Genomic DNA, 21,255 nt, shown 5'->3' on the forward strand with positions numbered 1-21,255 from the left:
ATACCAGCACTTTGGGAGGCCAAGGCAGGTGGATCAGAAGGTCAGGAGTTCGGGACCAGCCAGGCCAACATAGTGAAACACCATCTCTACTAAAGATACAAAAAATTAGCTGGGCGTGGTGACGTGCACCTATAATCCCAGCTGCTCGGGAGGCTGAGGCAGGAGAATCACTTGAACCCGGGATGTGGAGGTTGCAGTGAGCCGAGATTGCACCACTGCACTCCAGTCTGGCAACAGAGCAATACTCTATCTCAAAAAAAAAAAAAAAAGTTCTGAAGTTTTATGTTTTGGCCAAGATTAAGAGGAAGAAGAATCAGATGTGTCACACCCACCAGCCTTTTGTTCCTTCTGTCTGGAATATGGTGTTCCCTCTGTCTGGAACGTTTCCCCGCCTGTTCTCCACCTAGCCAACTCCACTCATCTTTCAGGAACAGATCAGTCTTGCCTACAGATGCTTTCTCGACTTACCCCAGCTGTGCAGCTGTATGTGCTCGGGCTGCCATAACCAAAAATCTGGTTCTTACGCCTCAGTTCACTTTTGACCTTTCCTGGCCTTCTTCCCGGACCCCTTCCTCCTCCCATCGTTGGTTCTTTCTGATCCTTAGGATGTGGCTTTGAAGTCTTCTCTTCAAGAGGCCACTCCATCCCTTTCCCTGAATCCCTCTCACTTCCTCCATAGCTCTTACCACACTCAGTTTATAGCTTTTTAAAATACCAGCTGTTTGTCCTACCAGCACGTAAACCTCACCAGAGGAAGTACAACATAAGAGAAGCAGTAGAGGGTGGTGATTCAGAGGGCCTAGAGGCAAATCACATAGGTCAAATCCTGGCTCGGTCACACACTGGTTGTGTCATTTGGGCAAGTGGCTGAGGCCCTTCACGCCTCAGTTTCCACAAATTGGGAATAACACAGCACTACCTCGAAGGGTCGTTAGGCAGATGGGATGAATCAACACAAGCTGATCGTTACAAAGAGCCTGGCACCTCCCTTCTCTTGCTTCCTCTCCCGCCATATGACCTCTGCACACACTGGTCCCCTGCACCTTCCACCATGACTGGAAGCAGCCTGAGGCCTCACCAGAAGCAGATGCTGCCGCCATGCTTCTGGTACAGCCTGCAGAACTATGAGCGAAATAGAGCTCTTTTCCTTGTGAATTTCCCAGCCTCAGGTATTCCTTTGCAGCAACAAGAAACAAAGACAGGGGACCTCTTGGTCTTTCAGTCTCCCATAGCCATGTGCGTGTGTGTGTGTGTGTGTGTGTGTGTGCGCGCGCACACAAATTCTTCCTGTCGTAAATTCCCATTTAGCATAAATGAGTTCTCTGTTAGGAAAGTGATTATAGACACATATTCATAGTCATCCACTCAATACATATTTATTGAGGGAAGACAGTGTTCCAGACACCTGTGAGAGTTCTTAAGAGCTGGAAGAAATCCATAATGGATTTCCTCCCATATACAACTCTGATCCACTGGTATTAGCTGCCAGGAGTCCCTGCTGTACTGAGAGGGATTCAGAGGACTTCTCAGAAGCGAAGTCTGTGACTAGGCATGCCCTAGAAGAGAAGGCATCCTCTCATCCTCTGCTGTTCCCTGCTCCACTCCACTGGCTCCACACGGCCCCATCATCGGCGCACCACACACTGCCCACATGCAGCCTGCACACAAGACCACACCTGCGAAGGGAGCCCAGGCTTCGGCAAAGTGCAGCGCCACTACAGGTGGGCTCATCTGGGCAGTGCTCACCCCTCTCTTCTGTCTGTGCAAAGTGGGGGCAAGAGATGTTCCTCACAGGACTGTCCTGAGGATCCGGGGTGAGTGGAGCACCCAGGAAAGTTCCGGGGACCCTCCATCTATCCACATCTCGCTCTGGTCTGTTTCTTCTCAATTTCCAACCAGAACATCCTGAGCGCCTCTCGCTTTCTAGACCCTTGGCTGATCCACGTTCTTCTGTTTGCTTTCTCCTCCAGCTTCCGCTCTGATCTTCCAACTTCTGTTTCTCTGGATGAAACGCCCGTTCCTTCCTCCTGTCCTTCTTCCCTTTCTCCTCCTTCTCACCTCGATTTTTTTCTCCCTCCCTTCCTCCAGGTTCCACCAGGTGCTGAGGAAATCCTGGGAACAAGCCAAGTGGCCCCTGCCCCCTCAGCTGCAGCCCAGAGGGTTCCAGCAGGTGGACAAAGACTTCACAGTGAGACCCAGGAACACAGGGAGCAGGGGGCTGGAGGGGACGTGGGAGGGCTGCCCAGAGGAACCGGCACCCAACAAAACAAGACAGAAAAGGAGAGGGTTCCAGGCCGAAGGATCTGTGCATGTAAGGGCTGGAACGTAACAGGCACAGGCTGTGTTCAGAGAACAGGAAACAATGCCGAGTTAGCCAGAGAATAGGTGGGGAGAGATGGGAAGGGGGCATGCCTTCAATAAGGCCGCAGGGCAAGCAAGGGCCCCCACCTGCCACTTGGAGAGCTGGGGCTGTATCCTAAGACCCCGAAAGGACACTTCCTGGTTGAAATCTCACTCCACCACTTAGCTGCTGTGTGACCTTGGGTGATTTTATTCATTTCTCTTATGATGGGTTTTTTTCTTCCATAAAATTGGGTAATAGAGAGTAACGATTGCACCGGGTCATTGTGTAAACTAAGTGACATGATGTCTGGCACACATCGAACACTGAGCAAGGGTTAACTTTTCTGCCAATCTGGACAAGAGAGTTACAGTGAAGAGAGGCAGGAGAGTTCCAGAAATACTCCGGATCAACATACCCTTCATGCAAATGAGTCCTTCTTGTCTATAAATATATATTTTTTCACTCTTGTTGCCCAGGCTGGAGCCCTCCGCCTCCCAGGTTCAAGCGATTCTCCTGCCTTGGCCTCCAAAGTAGCTGGGATTATAGGCATGCACATGCACCCCCATGCCTGGCTAATTTTGTATTTTTTAAGTAAAGACGGGGTTTCTCTATGTTGGTCTCACACTCCTCATCTCAGGTGATCCACCTGCCTCAGCCTCCGAAAGTGCTGGGATTACAGGCGTGGGCCACCACATTGCCTATATCTTAATCGGAACCTCACTCTGTCCAGCTCCCTTCCCTATGGCAAAGGACTGAGTCCTACTCCAAGATCCAAGACTCTGAGCTAATCCTATACTGTCACTTACAGGGTATGCTGAAGGGGGGTGACTCACTTGGATGATGGGGGACCCAGGCTCTACCTGTGATGCAACTGAGGAGTCATCCTTCAAATATTCATTGTGCTTACCCTGGTGGCCCTTCCAGTATAAGACCCTGGGAACAAAATGGTGAACCAGACCAATCAATTCCCTCCCTCTGTAGAGAGTCCTTGCTGGTTGGGAGACAGAAGAGGAATAGATTTAGAACAGGAAAAGGACAGGCAGTGAGAGGTGGTGAAGAGGAAATTAAAAGGGTGAGAAGAGAGTATGGGGGACTCTCTGGCAGGGAATTCAGAGATGGTCTCAGCAGTGGCGCCGTTGGATTGGGACTGGGATGTGGGAATGGGCGGGCCATCCAAAGAGCTGGGAAAGGGCATTCCAGGTATCACAAGTGAATGGCCGGGTTCACAGCTCATGCCTGTAACCCCAGCACTTTGGGAGGCCAAGGCAGGTGGATCACCTGAAGTCAGGAGTTCGAGACTAGCCTGACTAACATGGTGACACCCCACTAAAAACTCCACTAAAATTCCACTAAAAATACAAAAATTAGCTGGGTGTGCTGGTGCACACCTGTAATCCCAGCTGCTCAGGAAGCTGCAGCATGAGAATCACTTGAACCCAGGAAGGGGAGGCTGCAGTGAGCTGAGATCACATGACTGCACTCTAGCCTGGGCAACAAAGCAAGACTCTGTGTCAAAAAAGAAAGAAAGAAAGGAGAGACAAAAGGGAGGCCAATGTGTCTGAAGAACTGTGAGCAGAGGGCAAGGCAGTGCCCGGGGAGGCAGGAGACGGGCGAACAAGTCCGCAAGGAGCGCAGGCCAGGCAGCAGGATGGAGTTTCACACGGAGGGCGATGGGAAGCTCAGGGCCGAGGAAGGGACAAAAACGAATCGCGAGGACAGAATGAGGGCTCTGTGAGGGCAGGATGTTGTTTTCTTCTCTGCTCAGCCCCTCAGTGAATTTTGGTAGAGGCCACTCTGACAGTTTGTGCAGAAAAGACCAGAAGGAACAGAGATGCAGGCCCCAAAGAAGCGCTGGCGACATGCTCCCCCGGCCTGCCACCTAATGCATGCCATCAGTACTCAAGCATGATTTCCCAAGACAGGCACGGAGGAGACAACGGGAGGAACAGTCGCTTTCAGAAGCTCGATAACTCACATGGACCAGACGTCGATTTTGGGGCCGTATTTCTTCCTGGCGAGCAGTTCGGGTGCGGCGTAGGCGGGGCTGCCACACTGTGTGCTGAACGGATCCGAGTAACCCAGGATCCCTGCGCAGTTGCTCAAACCAAAGTCTGCAAACAGAGGAGAACAAAACAAGCTCCGAATTAGAAAACTGCGGAAATGAAGGAGGGGGGGGGGAAGGAAAAATGAAAAGGGCAGCAGGAAAGAAAACATTCTCTCAGGCTGACACATAATTTAGCATCCTAAAGAAAAACTTAGCAGCTGCAAACCGTAACCTCTGGATATGAGACTCAAGGCGAAAGAATGTCAGGTGGTGGTTCCCTGGCTTAGCTGAGAGCACATGACACCGGGCCTCACTGTAAAAGCCAGCTAGAGCGAACCGTATGCTGCACTAAAACCTATTTCCATCCACTGTTGTAAATGAGTCATCTGGGAAAAAAAGAGAGAATTTGCTTTCTAGGACCAAGGCAGAAAGAAAGAACAGGCAGAGAGGATTGGAGGTAGCTTCCAAGCTGCCAACTGGGGAAAAGATGAAGGAAGATTGAAGGAAGATTGATTTTCCCTGTGTCACCCCCAGTGACATTCAATCCAGCCATTTACAGTTGACTTTTTCAGCTGAATGTTTTCGTTTCATGGAAGTCTTTTTAACATTCCCCTAAAGACATGCAGCACATATAGTGACTTGAAGAGGGGGAAAAATATGCCCAGCAATTCAGACAACCCTGAATGTTGGCTGGAAAAGTAGCACCAGAAAGATGGCAATGCAAACTAGACAGAGCGACCTCATGGCGCTCCTTTGTTCCTGGATGACTAACATACCAAGGAAGAGGGGGGAGAAAGTGCAATGCATCTATAGCGACTTCGGGTCTACTATGCCTTCTGCCCCATGTTTATCTTTTGATCTTAAAGATACTGAAACTGACAGGTAATTAGAGAGCTGTTAGTGTTATGCCATCATCTGAATCTTTCCCTAATCTTTGTTGATCTCAGAATTAAGCTCACAGTTCATCCTTTGAACTTCAGTGTAAATATTATGGTCCAACCCCCCTCAAACAGAAGACTCAGGCTGCAGGGCTCAGGCAGAGACAGGCTTCCAGTCTTGAACAAGACTCTCGCAGTTTCTCAATCGGCAGTATTATGTCTAGTTTCATGACTGTATTTTCACCTCACTCTAACATGTCTCCACCTGCAAGGCACATTACTGGAAGGAACGTTGTAGGAAATCTCAGGGGAGGAGGAATACAGTCCAGTCCGTGAAGTTAATCGCACACCATGGATCAAGATGTCACAGCCAAAAAGTTTTCCAAAAGTTGTTGGGTTAAACCTTTCTAAAGAGAATCTCATCTAAGCGGAGCTCAGAAAACTCTTGAAGGCTCTAAATGTCACCCAAACACTTCAGCCCTAACTACAAGAGGGAATGGTGAACAAACCAACCAGGAATGCTGCATGTTCAAACACTGAACTTTTCTTTTGTTTTTTTATGATTCCATTTTTCTCTCTTAACCTCTCTCTCTCTCTCTCCTCCTTGACTCTCCTACTCTTCACCCCAACCCTCCCCCTACACCCCATTTCCTTTCCCATCAACCTAGCCAGCACCCATAGACCCCACAAACCCTGCCCAAGATAGGTCCTTCAGGAGAAGAAAAAATCATATCATGCTTTAAATTGGAGGGTTATTTGATTGCTTTCAGTTTGAAAATGAACCTAAAAGAAGGTTAAGGAACAAACAAATGCAGGAAGACCACCTACTGTGACAGACAGCACCATCAAATAAAGACTAATAGTTGGGGAGCCCCAGTGTCCACAGAGTCCTCAAAATTATCTCTAAATTTCTGAGAACTCCGTTCCTAATCTCAGCAGGGTTCCCGTCACAGCAAAGGGCTGCCTCGCTCTGTTCTTCTTCACCTCTCCCAGCTCAGAAAGAAGGACTTGCTCTCAGAAGAGGGCAGAGAGAGAGATAAGAGGCCAGATTGTGCTCCACCATCCCAGGCAAGTTTGGGAACAGCCTGGCCTTATCTTGAGCAGTTTCAAGAACATAGCTTAGCAGAGGATTGGGGAGGTGGAGGAGACAGTATCTGCATGTTAGGAAACTTATGTTGATGGAGCCAAAAGGGTTTCATTTAAAACACATTTGTAGAGAAGCAACCAGTTTGCTTCACATTCATAAATGTAATTATTAAAATTGTACACATCTGGCTATAATTGGAATTGCGGAACTAGAGAGAAGCCCACCTCCCAGCAATGTCACATGGGTCTGCCTCAGTTAGATTTGGTAAATATATCAGCCAGTGACCACCCAATTCTCAGAGAGCTGCAAAACCAACCTCACACAACGCCTGAGTGAGCCCTGCTTGGGAATACCGAAGTGCAAAACTGTTCTAAGTTGCAGCTCTTCCATTTTAAGATTAAACCTACCAAACATCAGACTGCTTTTTTTTGAAAGGGGAAGAAAAAAACCCTCCTAATTAAATCAAATCTTACTCCTGGTAATTCTAGTTAATTTGAAACATGGCTTAAGTAGATTTATTTAAACCAAATTCTTTCAAAGAAAGAGAAACTATTAAGAGGCAATCGTAATAGCTATAATCACCTTTGAAACAACAAGTAGGTAATGCCTTTGAAGAAAAGAAGGTTCAAAGAGCTTTCAAGTCACAAAAAGACAGAAGTTGGAAGACCTTTGATCCAAATTGCCTAAGCCAGGGGCAAGAAACCTCACAAGACACTGACTGGGCCTTCATCTATCTCTCTGGGTGAGTGAGGCAATGCTTCTTTCTTAACAAAATGCAGTTTCCACCAGCCCTCGGGGGTAGGTGTGAGGTAGGGCTCTCTCTGGGGCAGGTGTGAGGTAGGGCTCCTCAGTTTTCACTGGTCAGGAGAGAACTGGCAACCAAATGGGCACAGTTAGCAAAGGGAAATCCAACAATCACTACCTCTTTTCAAGCAGGTGCAGGCAGCCTGCTTTCTGAAGGGCCCAATTTTGTCCCAAAGACCTGAAATGTCTTTGTAGTGCCCATCCAGGCATTGCCAGCAGAGGTGATGACTCTGAGGGATTTGAATAAAATGGTTCCTGGCACCCAAAGAGTGACCATCACATGCAGCAAGAGGGGAGGGGTGGGCTCTGCTTTAGGTGTATAATTTTCTCACTTGACTTGGACAGGTCTCCTCTAAGAGGTTTGAGTATTCAACCAATCTGTGAGCTCCTTATAACTGCATCCACTGACTGCAGCAGTGAAATGATTGGTTTTTCTAAAATCCCCTGAGCAAACGTCCAACCAATAAAAAGGTCTGTGCATTTCACCATTGCTTATTCCACAAGACAGTTCTGTCAGTGGTCACCTAGGGTAATCACTTAAGGAGAAAACAGAGAGATCAAGCACAGAGGAGACAGAGGGGCAAGAGGGAAGGGAAGAAACAGGATGGGCAATGCCCAGCTGAGATGTGGAAAATCTGTCTGCAACCTTACAAGACTCACCAGCCTCAGTCTGCAAGCCACCCTGTGGAAGTGAATTCTTCTAACACTTTTTATTTTGGAGTCTTGCTCTGTCACTCAGGCTGGAGTGCAGTGGCACAATCTTGGCTCACTGCAACCTTCATCTCCCAGGTTTCAAGAGATTCTCCTGCCTCAGACTCTTGAGTAGCTGGGATTACAGGCATGCGCCACCTGATACAGGTGGCTATTTTTTATATTTTTAGTAGAGTCAGGGTTTCACCATGTTGGCCAGGCTGGTCTCGAACTCCTGACCTCAGGTGATCCACCTGCCTCAGCGTCCCAAAGTGCTGGGATTTACAGGCATGAGCCACCATGCCTGGCCTATTCTAACTTTTACTGTCATATAAATACCGCTGTTATAAAGCCTGTTCTCTTACAGTTTCTGCTGCTGTGAGGACAGCTCTGTCACTGTCACCTCCATATTTTCCAAAGAACAGTTCCAGGGGTCAGCCTGCCAGGGAACCTAAAACAGAAAACCCCTTTCCTCTATTCCTTACCCCATCAGGAAGCCCCTTTTTAACAATGAGGATGCCAGAAATGAGGACCAGAGAGATATACTGCAAGCATTTCAACACAAGCACCTTGTTTTCCAGCTTCTGCTCTTGGCTCTCAAGACAACTAAAACGCAATAGTAAAACAATTTAACAAAAAGAAAATTGGCCTGGTGCGGTGGCTCACACCTGTAATCCCAACACTTTGGAAGGCTGAAGTGGGCAGATCATCTAAAGTCAGGAGTTTAAGACCAGCCTGGCCAACATGGTGAAACCCTATCTCTACTAAAAATATAAAAATTAGGTGGGTGTGGTGGTGCACACCTATAATCCCAGCTACTCGGGAGGCTGAGACAAGAATTGCTTGAACCCTGGGAGACAGAGGCTGCAGTGAGCTAAGATTGCACCACTGCACTCCAGCCTGGGCAACAGAGCAAGATTCTGTTTCAAAAAAAAAAAAAAAAAAGAAAAGAAAAAGAAAAAGAAAATCCTTTGAATTATCTAAGAATCTTCTAAGAATAGATTCTTCTAAGTGCTTTTGGGGGAAAAATTGGTTTCTTCTTCACAATTAATTTTCGAATAGGTGTATCCATTAACACCTATCAGTGGTGTTTAATTATCCAGAGTCTATGCAGCCTCTTGCCTGGTACTGAATTGGGAGCTGACTGTAATTCCAAAATATCTAATAAGTCATTTTAAGGATGTATTCTGGAGAATCTTGTAATGACTTTCAACATTTGCCAAACAAAAGTTCCTTCTTGGGTACAAAAGGGAAATTCACAAAGTCCTATTGATCCTTCTTTTTTCCCCTCATATAAAGTCTTTTCACGTCATTGAGGTGTAAGAAATTACTTGCATTTGAGGTGGGAAAAAAGAGAGAGAGGAATAAAAGATGGTGCCATCTAATATCTGGATATAAAAATGATGCCCTGGCCGGGCGCGGTGGCTCAAGCCTGTAATCCCAGCACTTTGGGAGGCCAAGGCGGGTGGATCACGAGGTCGAGAGATCGAGACCATCCTGGTCAACATGGTGAAACCTCGTCTCTACTAAAAATACAAAAAATTAGCTGGGCATGGTGGCACGTGCCTGTAATCCCAGCTACTCAGGAGGCTGAGGCAGGAGAATTGCCTGAACCCAGGAGGCGGAGGTTGCGGTGAGCCGAGATCGCGCCATTGCACTCCAGCCTGGGTAACAAGAGCGAAACTCCGTCTCAAAAAAAAAAAAAAAAAAAAAAAAAAATGATGCCCTGAATTCTGCCCAGAGCAACCACAGAGGGAGACAATAACAACAAGAACCACCTGAATTCTTCTAGAAAATGAGTCATATTGAATTCGCTATGGACCCTGAATTATGAACGGATTATGATAGTCCATCTTTGTAGCTCCCTTCTGATTGGTTCAGATTTCTAATTATCTCTGTGGGGACCTCTCTGCACAGCTTCCATTGTACCAACAAGCCTGAATAAAGATTATATTAAAAAGAGAAGGTCAATTGTGTTCCCCCTTATTTTAGGCATCCCTGCATTCACTGAGAAGTGGAATAAGACATGGCAAAGCTGTGAGAAGCATTTCTAAGCCAAACTATCTTTCACTATCTTTAAGGAGTTTTCTGGAAGGGCGCAGTGGCTCACACCTGTAATCCCAAAACTTTGGGAGGCCGAGGCGGGTGGATCACCTGAGGTTGGGAGTTCGAGACTAGCCTAACCAACATGGAGAAATCCCATCTCTACTAAAAATACAAAATTAGCTGGGCATGGTGGAGCATGCCTGTTATCCTAGCTACTCAGGAGGCTGAGGCAGGATAATCACCCGAACCCAGAAGGCAGAGTCTGCAGTGAGCCAAGATCGCGCCATCGCACTCCAGCCTGGGCAACAAGAGCAAAACTCTGGTTTAAAAAAAAAAATTCCGGTTAATCCAAATAAAAATAAACTCTACAAAGCTACAAAAGATCAGCTCCGTTTGAATTTATGGAGAAGGTATAGTCTGAATAAGACAAGGAAACACATGACCCAGATATATTTATTTGGTGGCTGTGAAATCCATTTCTTAGCTGAGTTATAGTATTTTTACCCCCCTAATTAGGTTCACGTTATTATTAAAATTAAATTTTAAAGCTATTATTTAAATTAATTTTCATCCTAAAAACCATTATTAAATATTAGAGGTAAAAGAAGACAATCTAGAATACTGTCTGGGTATTAGAAGAAGGCCATGGATAATTTTCAAAGCTGAGAACTGACAACACAACACTTAAAAGATAATTTTGCTTTAAAAAAAGAAGTCATACCAATCAGCTTGATATTATTGTCTTCATCTAGTAGCAAATTCTCTATCTTCAAGTCTCTGAAATAAACAAAACCACACACATTTCAGATAAGCATTCGAAATAATGGAATTACATTTTGCTTCTGAAGGGAAATGAACTGGTTTTAGAGCCACTTCTAACCAACCCATAAAGCTTTCTGCCAAAACTCAATCAGCAAGTAAATATTTTAGACATGAAATATTAATAATTAATTGCTGTAGACTATAAAAGCTGAAGAATTTTAGAGATGGCAGAGAGCAAAGAGGGCAGAAGGGATCATGAAAAGCTTCTGGAAAAAGCAGGACCTAAAGCAGAACCATTGCATGGCGAGAGTAAAATACATCATTCAAGATGGCACTGCCTGAGTGGCCAGGGAAATTGTTCATACGAATGTGGCCCTGGGTTGGTAACACTGTGAGCAACACCAGATTTGGGGAAGCAATTAAAAAAAAAAAAAAACAAATGAAAGCCAACTTAACTGATGAGTCCAGTGACCTCCATGTTTCAAGCCCAAGGACCATGACAAACTGGCAAATGAGGCTAAGTTCATCTATTCAGCAGGCAGATATCATCATGGGCAGAATAATGGACTCCAAAGATGTCGGTGTCCTAATTCCTGGTGTCACACCCGGGAATATGTTAACTTTACAGAGCTAAAGGGATGTAAGTTCCAGATGGGATGAAGATTGCTAATCAGATAATGGGTGATGCCACCACGGATTGACACTGAGGTGAAAGGAGGAGGTGGAAGGGAGAAGTGAGCCCAGGGTCATGCTGAGTGTGAGGTGTCTGTGGTGTCTGCACCTGTGACCATAAGCTCCTGGAAGGCAGGAAGCATGTCTGCCCTGCTTCCCACTGTACCCCAGTACCTCTGCACATTCCAGGTACTCAGTAAATACCAATGAATCCAGATTACCAATGAGATCATTTGAGATTTCAGAAGCAGAAGTATTTATGTGGGCAAAAGGATATATTTGGATCAAAACCATCTAGGTCAATGATTATCAGCTCTGGCATCTTACATTGTAGCCTGCCAGCCCAGACATACCTTGAATGTTAACTATGTAAGAATACTCACACTCACAAACACACACACACACACACACACACACAGAGAGAGAGAGAGAGAGAGAGAGAGAATAAGACACGCCCTCTTCTTCTGTTGTTTTTAAACATACCATTCTTGGTCCAGCTTTTATTTTCTCACTTTTGAATAAGAGAAATGTTCCATTTTCCTCTTATCTCTATTGTAAGGAACTGAATGGTGTAATCATGTTAAAACAAAAATGGTAACTGATACTGTCAATGTCCAAACAAAAAGGCACAGCAGCCAGGACTGGCTGTGGCAAACAGGACAGCAGTGCTTCACTTAATGGGGACAGCTGCTCCTGGCTCGGTGCCAGTGCTGCCAGCTCACCTCATTTGACAAAAGAAGCCAGAGTTCTGGATGTGATCTCAATGTTTAAATGTTGACAACAAACTCATACTTCAAACAACCATAATCCCCATGGTACAGGCAAGATATGACCTGCAGCTACCAGTTTTCTACCTCAATATGGGTGAAAGCTGAAGCCTTGAAGGGACATGGGGTCGTCAAGGAGAGGGCAGAAAACTAGGGGCAAAGACCAGCAGGCTGGCGGGCAACACTGGCATTCACAGCAAACTGGGAAAGAGCTGTTGCAGGGGTGGGCAGGGGGAATGTCAGCCAGGCTGTAGTCACAGGAACCACCAAGGGCGGCATTTCAAGATGTTAAGAATTAAGGAGTCAAGGCCCGGCATGGTGGCTCACGCCTGTAATCCCAGCACTTTGGGAGGCCAAGATGGGCGGATCACAAGGTCGAGAGATTGAGACCATTCTGGCCAACATGGAGAAACCCTATCATCTCTACTAAAAATAAAAAAATTAACAGGGCGTGGTGATACAAAAATTAGCAAGGCATAGCGGTGCATGCCTGTAGTCCCAGCTACTCGGGAGGCTGAGGCAGGGGAATTGCTTGAACCCGGTAGGCAGAGGTTGCAGTGATCCAAGATCACACCACTGCACTCCAGCCCAGCAACAGAGTGACACTTCGTCTCCAAAAAATAAAAATAAAAAAGGAATTAAGGAGTCAAATGCAGAAAAAAGGGTGAGCTCTAAAAAGTGTCCAACAGATTCAAAGTTGCCAATAGCCTTAGGGCTGGGCGCTGGCTGAGAAGGGAGATATGTGTTCAAACTGGAGATATAAACAGACATTCCCCATTCCAACACTCCCACAAACAGGAAGAAGAATCGTATACTCTCCCTTCATTCCAAATGAAACAATGCACAGAATACTTCAAAACTGTGTCTGACTTTTAAAGATATCATATATGTCCAAATACAGGGTGACGCCAAATATAAGGTAACATCCTTGCTTTTCCAATAGGAAGACCCTGTGCCTCAGTGAGAGGTTTTTGGAAAACACAAACGTATAATTTTTAGGAATGCAATATAATTATTAAATGACTATTTATACTACTTGTCTTTGAAGCTGCATCATCCTATTTAAGAACATATATTAAAATGTTAACATAGGGCCGGGTGTGGTGGCTCAAGCCTGTAATCCCAGCACTTTGGGAGGCCGAGGCGGGTGGATCACGAGGTCAAGAGATCGAGACCATCCTGGTCAACAAGGTGAAACCCCATCTCTACTAAAAATACAAAAAATTAGCTGGGCGTGGTTGTGCGTGCCTGTAATCCCAGCTACTCAGGAGGCTGAGGCAGGAGAATTGCCTGAACCCAGGAGGTCGGGGTTGCGGTGAGCCGAGATCGCGCCATTGCACTCCAGCATGGGTAACAAGAGCGAAACTCCGTCTCAAAAAAAAAAAAAAAAAAAAAAAGTTAACATAGTTTTAATTTAAGAAATACTGTTTCTGCACTCACATTTCATGAAACAATTTTATTCAAACTTGTCACACCAGACTTTCTGAGTCATTGTGCAGTGTTTCAGTGTAACATGATCTTTCAGGTGACTGGATATTTGAGATAAAACATTTTTTAAATTTGCATATGATGTATTTGCTGCAAATCTTATCCCAAATCATATGCAACCATTTAAAATCTCCGTAAATTAATCACTCAGTGAACTGTTTTGAGACTGGTCTCTCAAACTATCACAGTCATGAGGCCATACCTCTAGAAGTTGTTATTATTATTATTATTGAGATGGAGTTTCACTCTTGTTGCCCAGGCTGGAGTGCAATGGCACAATCTCAGTTGACCACAGCCTCAACTTCCTGGGTTCAAGCAATTCTCCTGCCTCAGCCTCTCAAGAAGCTGGGATTACAGGCTTGTGCCACCACGCCTAGCTAATTTTCTTGTATTTTTAATATTGACAGGGTCTCTCTATTTTGGTCAGGTTCGTCTCAATCTCCTGACCTCAGGTAATCTGCCTGGCTCGGCCTCCCAAAGTGCTGGGATTACAGGCGTGAGCCACCGCACCCGGCGGGCAGTTATTATTAAAGCCACGTAAAATGCTTTTGCCTTCCTTCCTTCCTACTGGGTTCCTCAAGTGATTTCTAGAGCACCCGAAGTCATCAGTAAGCCAAATCAACGTTCATGTATCTTCGGCAACTAGTAGTCTATTATTGAAAATAAAATACTATAATTGAAATTGTGTCCCTTATAACATGAGAGATTTGCGAGGACTCTGTAAGGCACTTCCTCTTTTCTGAAGATAATGAAGACATACTATCAGCTTGACTTCTATCCAAGTATATACGGTAATTCTAACACACACATGTACACACATAAAATAGTATGCCAGCAATATTCCAAACTGTCATTCCGTGAACCCTGATTATAAACAGCAGCACTATCTAAATCTAAAGGAAGGCTACAGTTTGTTTCAAATGAAATTAAGCCTCTTTGCCTGGGAAGAACGCGAAAGCATTAAAGAAGAAATTTGGTTCAGAACAAATACTGTGAAAACATCCTAAAGAGGCAAGGTAAAGGACAGCAATTGCCAAGAGCAGTAAAACTAAGCTGAGTAATTCTGGGGCCACAAAAGCCTAGAGAACAACCACAATGATTAGAAGAATGATATAAATGAAAGACAAAAAATAGGAGAAAACGCAAAAGAAAAACTACACACTTTTAAAATGTCCTAAAACCAGGGAGGACATATTAAATGTAATAATTAGGCAAACTAAGAAAAAAATAAAATCAGCTCAAAGTCACTATCTTCCCACTCATAGTCATCCACAGCATCCCATTATAACCGGCTCCCATCCCCTAAGAAAAATGTACAGAACAAACCTGGTTAACCTGGGTTATTTGTCCAGATTTCTAAAAGATTTCAGTGACAACCAATCCAACTGCCTCAAGGTTCCACACTAGTTAATGGAAAGGTGAGTTGGTACATCGGTGCTGCACATTGTTCCCAAGACCCTGTCCAAGAGATCAGCGTGCTTATCCCCGCCAAAAGAAAGGAACATTCAATAAATAGCCTTTGACTTTATTTATGTCCACTTCCTGCTTTGTCCTTTGTAACGTATCCAGAAGGAAGAGTGATACTTTCCTCCTGACTTTAGGAAAAAAGGCACTAAAATCTAATTTTTTAAATAGTTTTACCTAAGTGTTTCCCCAAATGAATGGAAAACTTATCGACATAAATGTTTACGGCAGTTTCAATCATGCTTTCCCCAAACTGGAAGCACCCAAGACATCCTTCAGTAGGAGAATGGATGAACAAACTGCTACATCCAAACAATGACATATTCCGTGATAAAAAGAAATAAGTAATCCCAGCACTTTGGGAGGCTGAGGCAGGTGGATCACCTAAGGTCAGGAGTTCAAGACCAGCCTGGTCAACATGGTGAAACCCTGTCTCTACTCAAAATACAAATGTTAGCTGGGTGTGGTAATGGGCACCTGTAGTCTCAGCTACAGGTTGGGGAGGCTGAGGCAGGAGAATCACTTGAACCGGGGAGGTGGAGGTTGCAGTGAGCTGAGATGGTGACATTACACTCCAGCCTGGGGGATAGAGTGAGACTCTGTATAAAAAAAAAAAAAAGGCAGCACAGGAAGATGGGGGGGTGAGGACAGTGCTGGGGGTGAGGACGCAGAGGTCCAGGGGATGTCTTGGGAACAACGCACAGCACTGATAGACCAACCAGAAGCCACGTGAAGCAGCAGCAGGGAGCCCAGCAGAGAAGAGGCCACTAGAGGGATGGCGGTTCAGATCAGAAGGCTTCAGGACCCTTCTCTGCTCATTAGGCAGTTCCAGGGAGAAACGCTCAATTGGGACCCATCACACCGGACAGACCGGATGTTGAGATGTGTGCAGGGTGTTTTAACAGAGATCCAGAAAGGACCTGAGGGGCAAAGCCTCCTCCACACACTCTAGGTATCCCCTAATCACAGCCCTTTGTTCCAAGTTCTTTCAAAAGAATGAGCAGGCACACAGGCCATAACTAACCATTCAAGGTTCACCCACAGGCTACCAAGCAACCCCTTTCCCGCCCCTCCACCCGCCCACCCAAACTCTCCTTGCATCTCTTTCAAGATGGTCAGTTGGAAGGCTCTGAGACTGGCCACCATAAATTGAGTCACTGCCCTCCTGGACAGAGGGAAGAGAGTCAGGGAGGGCCCTGTTACCATGACAACATACAGGTGCTCCCCCAACCCCTGCGGGCAGAAAGGCAGCTGCTCCAACCTGTGGAGCAATGAGGCAGACAGGAGCAGTGCTGGGGAGGTGGAAAGCAGGAGTATATGTGTGTGTGTGTGTGTGTGTGTGTGTGTGTTTACATGTGAGTGTAAGCGCATGAGTTTGTGTGTACACATTGCAAGTGTGACATTTGTTCATGTGAGTGTGTGCATGTATGTGCACACATCCACACATTCATGTGTGTATGGATGTACACATGTGTTTGCACATATGTGTTGCATACACACAAATGTGTGAGCTCTCATGTGTCAGCATGCATACTGTGTATATGGCCATGGGAGTGTGTGTGTGTCTGTGTGTGTGTGCGTGCATACATCATATGCATCCAGAGTTGTGGGATGGGAGAAGGCAGAGTCTCTCTCCTGGGCCTCCACAGGCCACGCCCAGCCCAGGAGGTCTAGGCTGAGGGGCATGAACCCGGGAAAGTGTCTGGGGGAGCCACTCAGGGTTGAGTCCAAAGATGAAAGTGAAGAACTGAACGGTGTAACCCTGAGGCATCAGGAGAGCCTGAGACGTGGCAGAACCAGTGAACAGCCCAAGTGGGAAGGCCAGGCAAAGACAGGCAGCCAAGCCAGGGGAAGGGAGTAAAGAGAGGTGCTGGGGTCTGGCTCTCTCTAATGGACCTGCCAACCAGCCCCGGGCAAGTCAATTAAGATCTCTGAGTTTCTGATTCTCCCCTGAAGCCCGGCCACCATGAGAAGGGTCACCCAGTGGAACCACTGGCAGAGGGAAATGAGAAGATGCATTCCTGAGTACTTTGCAGGCCACTCCATTTATGAGGTGAGAGGCTGGAGGTGAGGATAATTAAAGTCAAAGATTCTAAGACAAGGTGAAGAGGAAAGATGCCAGGAAATACTTAAGAGAGGTGATTAATTTGGCCACAGCAAACAGTATTGGGGGTCATGCCCCACCCCCAGCCTAATGAAAGGTAAGAGAGAAGGGGCTCAGGGAAGGCTAGACCCAATTCAGACAGGATTAAGTTTTGATGGAAAAAGTTTTGCCTACGGGGATGGTCTCAAGATGGATTTTAATAATAAACTAAGAATAAAGCATTCCAAACTCCCCAAGTACGTAACTCCCCAAGGCAACAGGCACTTTGCAGGGAACATGGTATTTTCGGTTGGGTCTTATCTTCAAAAGCGCTATGTTAAAAGCAAATGATTTGCAAATCCTTGATTTATTTACAAATGGGTGTTTTGGTAAAATACAAGAATAATGTGTTATCCATGTACCTGATTTATTTATTCAAAATGAAACCTTTATTGAGTTCCCGTAAGGTTCCAGAAACAAATACTGTTTCTAAAACTGAAAGGCCTATTCACCAGAAAGATGCCACTCTACAAATTGTGACTTAAAAAATAAACACACTGACACCAAGTCAGTGAAGAAACTCCATTGAAATTCCAGGGAGAATATGGACTATTCCAAGACATAGGACTGGCTACCAGGAAGCTTCTATCCCAGTGCAAACTCTGACACTAAGCTGTATTGATTCCATTTTCCTTCCTTCATTCAACAAAGTATTACTGTGTGCCCACAGACCTGGGCACTGGCTAAGCTATGGCCTGTGCAGAAGGCAGATAGAGAAAAGTAAGCATGGGATAAGAGCTCAGAAAGAAAAGCAGAGGATGCTGGGAGTCTGTGGCCAGGGGGCCCAGCCTGGAGGGCTTCCCGGAGAGGGTGAGCCTGGAGCTGGGACCCGAAGGATGAGTAGAATTCAGCCAAACATAACAAGGGCAGCGCAAGCAAAGAACAGCTGTGGGGCCCTAAGCATGGAGAACCGTGGGCCTCAGCTTCCCATGGATAAAATCAATGGGTGGGACTCTAGTAATTACAGAGAACATGGACTCAGGCCTTACACAGCATCTCAGTTTCGAGCACTTTAGGCAGATTGACTTATCTATTCCTCACCACAGACATGTGAAGTGGATAATCTATTTTCCCTGTTGTGTAGATGTGGAAAGACAGGCACAAAAGCCTGAGTGATTTGTCCAGAGCCACTTTGGAGTGGTCAAACCAGCATGTAGACCGGAGGATCTGGCTTGCGAAGCACTGTACATCCCAATCCATGAAGCTGTTGGGCTGGAGCTTTGCAAGAGCTCATATTTCCAATGCTATTTTGTTAAACCCAATTAAACACAAAACTGTTGCTGTCACTGGCCGGGTGCAGTGGCTCACGCCTGTATTCCCAGCACTTTGAGAGGCCAAGGCAGGCGGATCACGAGGTCAAGAGATCGAGACCAGCCTGGCCAACATGGTGAAACCCTGTCTCTACTAAAAATACAAAAATTAGCTGGGCATGATGGCGTGTGCCTGTAGTCCCAGCTACTTTGGAGGCTGAGGCAGGAGAACTGCTTGAACCCAGGAGGTGGAGGTTGCAGTGACCTGAGATCGCATCAATACACTCCAGCCTAGAGACACAGCAAGACTCCATCTCAGACAAACAAACAAACAACTTTTGCTATCACTGGTGCCTCCAGATATGTGCTAACTCTCAGCAGAAGACTGTGGGATTCCACCCAGCTCCTGGATATGAGCAGAAATCCTTCCCCTCTCATCTGCCATCCCCTCCCTCTCCTCTCCAAGAAAACCCGAAAGTTAACAGAACTTCTTAACCCCCGGCCAACACAGGTTGTGCCTGCTTCTTGTCAGGCCCAAAAGAACAAAGAAGGGCCTCCTCTCTTCCGCTGCCCTCCTCTTAAGCGCAGAGAGTCCTTTCCTCGTATTGATGAATGGGTAAGGTCATGCCCCGTGAGCCACAGAGCTGACACATATCCCAGCTCAGGCTCGGGCTCCCTTTGATCATGTGTCTTTCTCCTGGTCCTGCAGCCCTGCAGCTTTTCTCTTTCTGCTTAGGGATGGTGGTATTGTATTACCCTGTTGTGTGTTATCTGTACAGTTTGATTGGACTTTGTTATTTTGAATGAACACATGAATCTCAAATTAGCCTCTCAGCAGAATCGGCTTCTGAGTGATTCATGTTAAGAGTTGATGCTCTGTATACAATAGGCAAATCATCAGATTTTGGCATCCTGCTGGGTGAGCACGTTTGGGAGAAGGAAAAACAACTCATTAAATTTTAGAGAAGCTTAGACAATTCTAACATGGAATAATAAAGAAGTTAGACCACACTCTACCTTTGTAAGAATGAACAACGCCCTAGACACAGAGGCTGCGGCAGGTCCATCTAAGAGGATGCTCTCGGCCAGCAAAGTGAATCTGCTTTATACTTGCTTAGCTTCCTTTGTAAAAAAAATCTACTTGTAATATTTATTGTTTCTTTTAAATGATGTTTAAATAGTTCTAGAAAGATAAATAAATATTTCAATTTAATGCCACAGGAAATGAGGGCTCTGCTAGCATTAAGTTGAGTATAACACAGCAACATAATAGCCTAATCAGGAACAGCATTATTCTTACTATTTTTTTTTTTTGAGATGCAGTCTTGCACTGTCGCCCGTGCTGGAGTGCAGTGGTGTGATCTCGGCTCACTGCAACCTCCACCTCCCAGGTTCAAGTGATTCTCCTGCCTCAGCCTACTGAGTAGCTGGGATTACAGGCATGCGCCACCATGCCCCACTAATTTTTTGTATTTTTAGTACAGATGAGGTTTCACTATGTTGGCCAGGCTGACCTTGAACTCCTGACCTCATGATCCATCCGCCTCAGCCTCCCAAAGTCCTGGGATTACAGGCATGAGCCACCGCGCCCAGCCAGGAACTCTAAAAAAAGCATCCCCTAACACACACACACACACACACACACACACACACACACACACACTCACACACACACACACAGAGAGAAAAGCCCTTTAAATCACTGTATACATACAGCCACAAAAAAATCACCCTGAAACCTTTTGCATGATCCAATGTATTTACTCAGAAATTTTCCCACCAGGGACTCCAGGGCCTCTCTGAAATGCAATACTCTCTTATTCATTTGAAATACCTAACCTCAAAATAATTTATGAAATTCATTCCACCTTTGCAGCATCAAGGAGAAAATTCGTTACGGGAAAGCGCTCCAGTAAAAAGCATACCAATGGTCAGCTGAAATACAAACACCCAAAATTAGTGGTACAGTATAGAGTCTTTGAAAGTCAAGACATTCCGTTAAAGCCACTGTGAATATAGTCTAAATAAGCATTTTAATGTGAGGTCTCAATCACCTCATCACTTATGTCCATGTACGGTGACACACGTTAACATAATTTTTAGAGGGAAAAGTGAAAAAAAATCTTTCTAAATCATACCTATATTTTCAATGTTCTCTAACCTTAAAAGATCTGAGCCCTTGCCATTATTGGATTATAAATATATTCCCGAAGAGAGAGAGGCAAAAGGAAGAAAAGCTGGAAATCAGAGAAAGAAAAAGCATACCGTCTTTGCTATTGAAACGTTATTAAATTCATTGCTTTGACATTCTGACAGTAATTGCACTGAGAGGGATTGGATTTTGTTAATATTACTTTAAAAGGGCTGTTGAGAATTTCCTGCAGGAGAGGCCAGTGTGCAAGGCACAGCTTTCACTGGGTTTTCTTTGTTGTTCTCACAATCCTGAGAAGCTTGATGCTCATCTTATTTCTGACAGCACAAAACCCTTGGAAAAGCACCCCGAGTACCACAGAAAGCCCTGCCACTCCCAGGCCTGGTTCCATTTTCAACTGTGACCTGTGGAGCCTGTAATCCAAGCTGATTCACTTGTGAGGTTTCTGCCTTTGTCATTTTAATAAACAAAGACAGAGCCAGGCACACTTACAACTATCATTTTCCTAATAACGGCAGAGCTATGACACCTCAGGCTACCCCAGGGTATTGTTGGAAAGAGCCGAAAATAGTGTGATTCGCTTACAGTTTCTGAATGTTCTCTTCCTTGCTAATCTAAACCCAAAGAGTTCTAATGAAGTGTGATCTCATAACAACATGTGCAA

At 45.5% G+C, this 21,255-nt stretch overlaps 1 protein-coding gene across 3 annotated transcripts in view; it reads right to left on the reverse strand.

The window, feature by feature from the left end:
• HUNK (hormonally up-regulated Neu-associated kinase) overlaps positions 1–21,255 on the reverse strand; it is a 254,317-nt gene that overhangs the window by 59,840 nt on the left and 173,222 nt on the right. For all 3 annotated transcript variants that reach the window (XM_074389349.1, XM_039480626.2, XM_039480625.2), the window contains 2 exons: positions 10,615–10,670; positions 4,320–4,455 (listed from right to left, as the gene is read on the reverse strand). In XM_074389349.1, coding sequence (XP_074245450.1) covers positions 4,320–4,455; positions 10,615–10,670 — 192 coding nt within the window. The remainder of the gene's footprint in view (positions 1–4,319; positions 4,456–10,614; positions 10,671–21,255) is intronic.

The sequence above is a fragment of the Saimiri boliviensis genome, chromosome 18 (assembly GCF_048565385.1).
Source record: "Saimiri boliviensis isolate mSaiBol1 chromosome 18, mSaiBol1.pri, whole genome shotgun sequence".
NCBI classification, from domain to species: Eukaryota; Metazoa; Chordata; class Mammalia; order Primates; family Cebidae; genus Saimiri; species Saimiri boliviensis.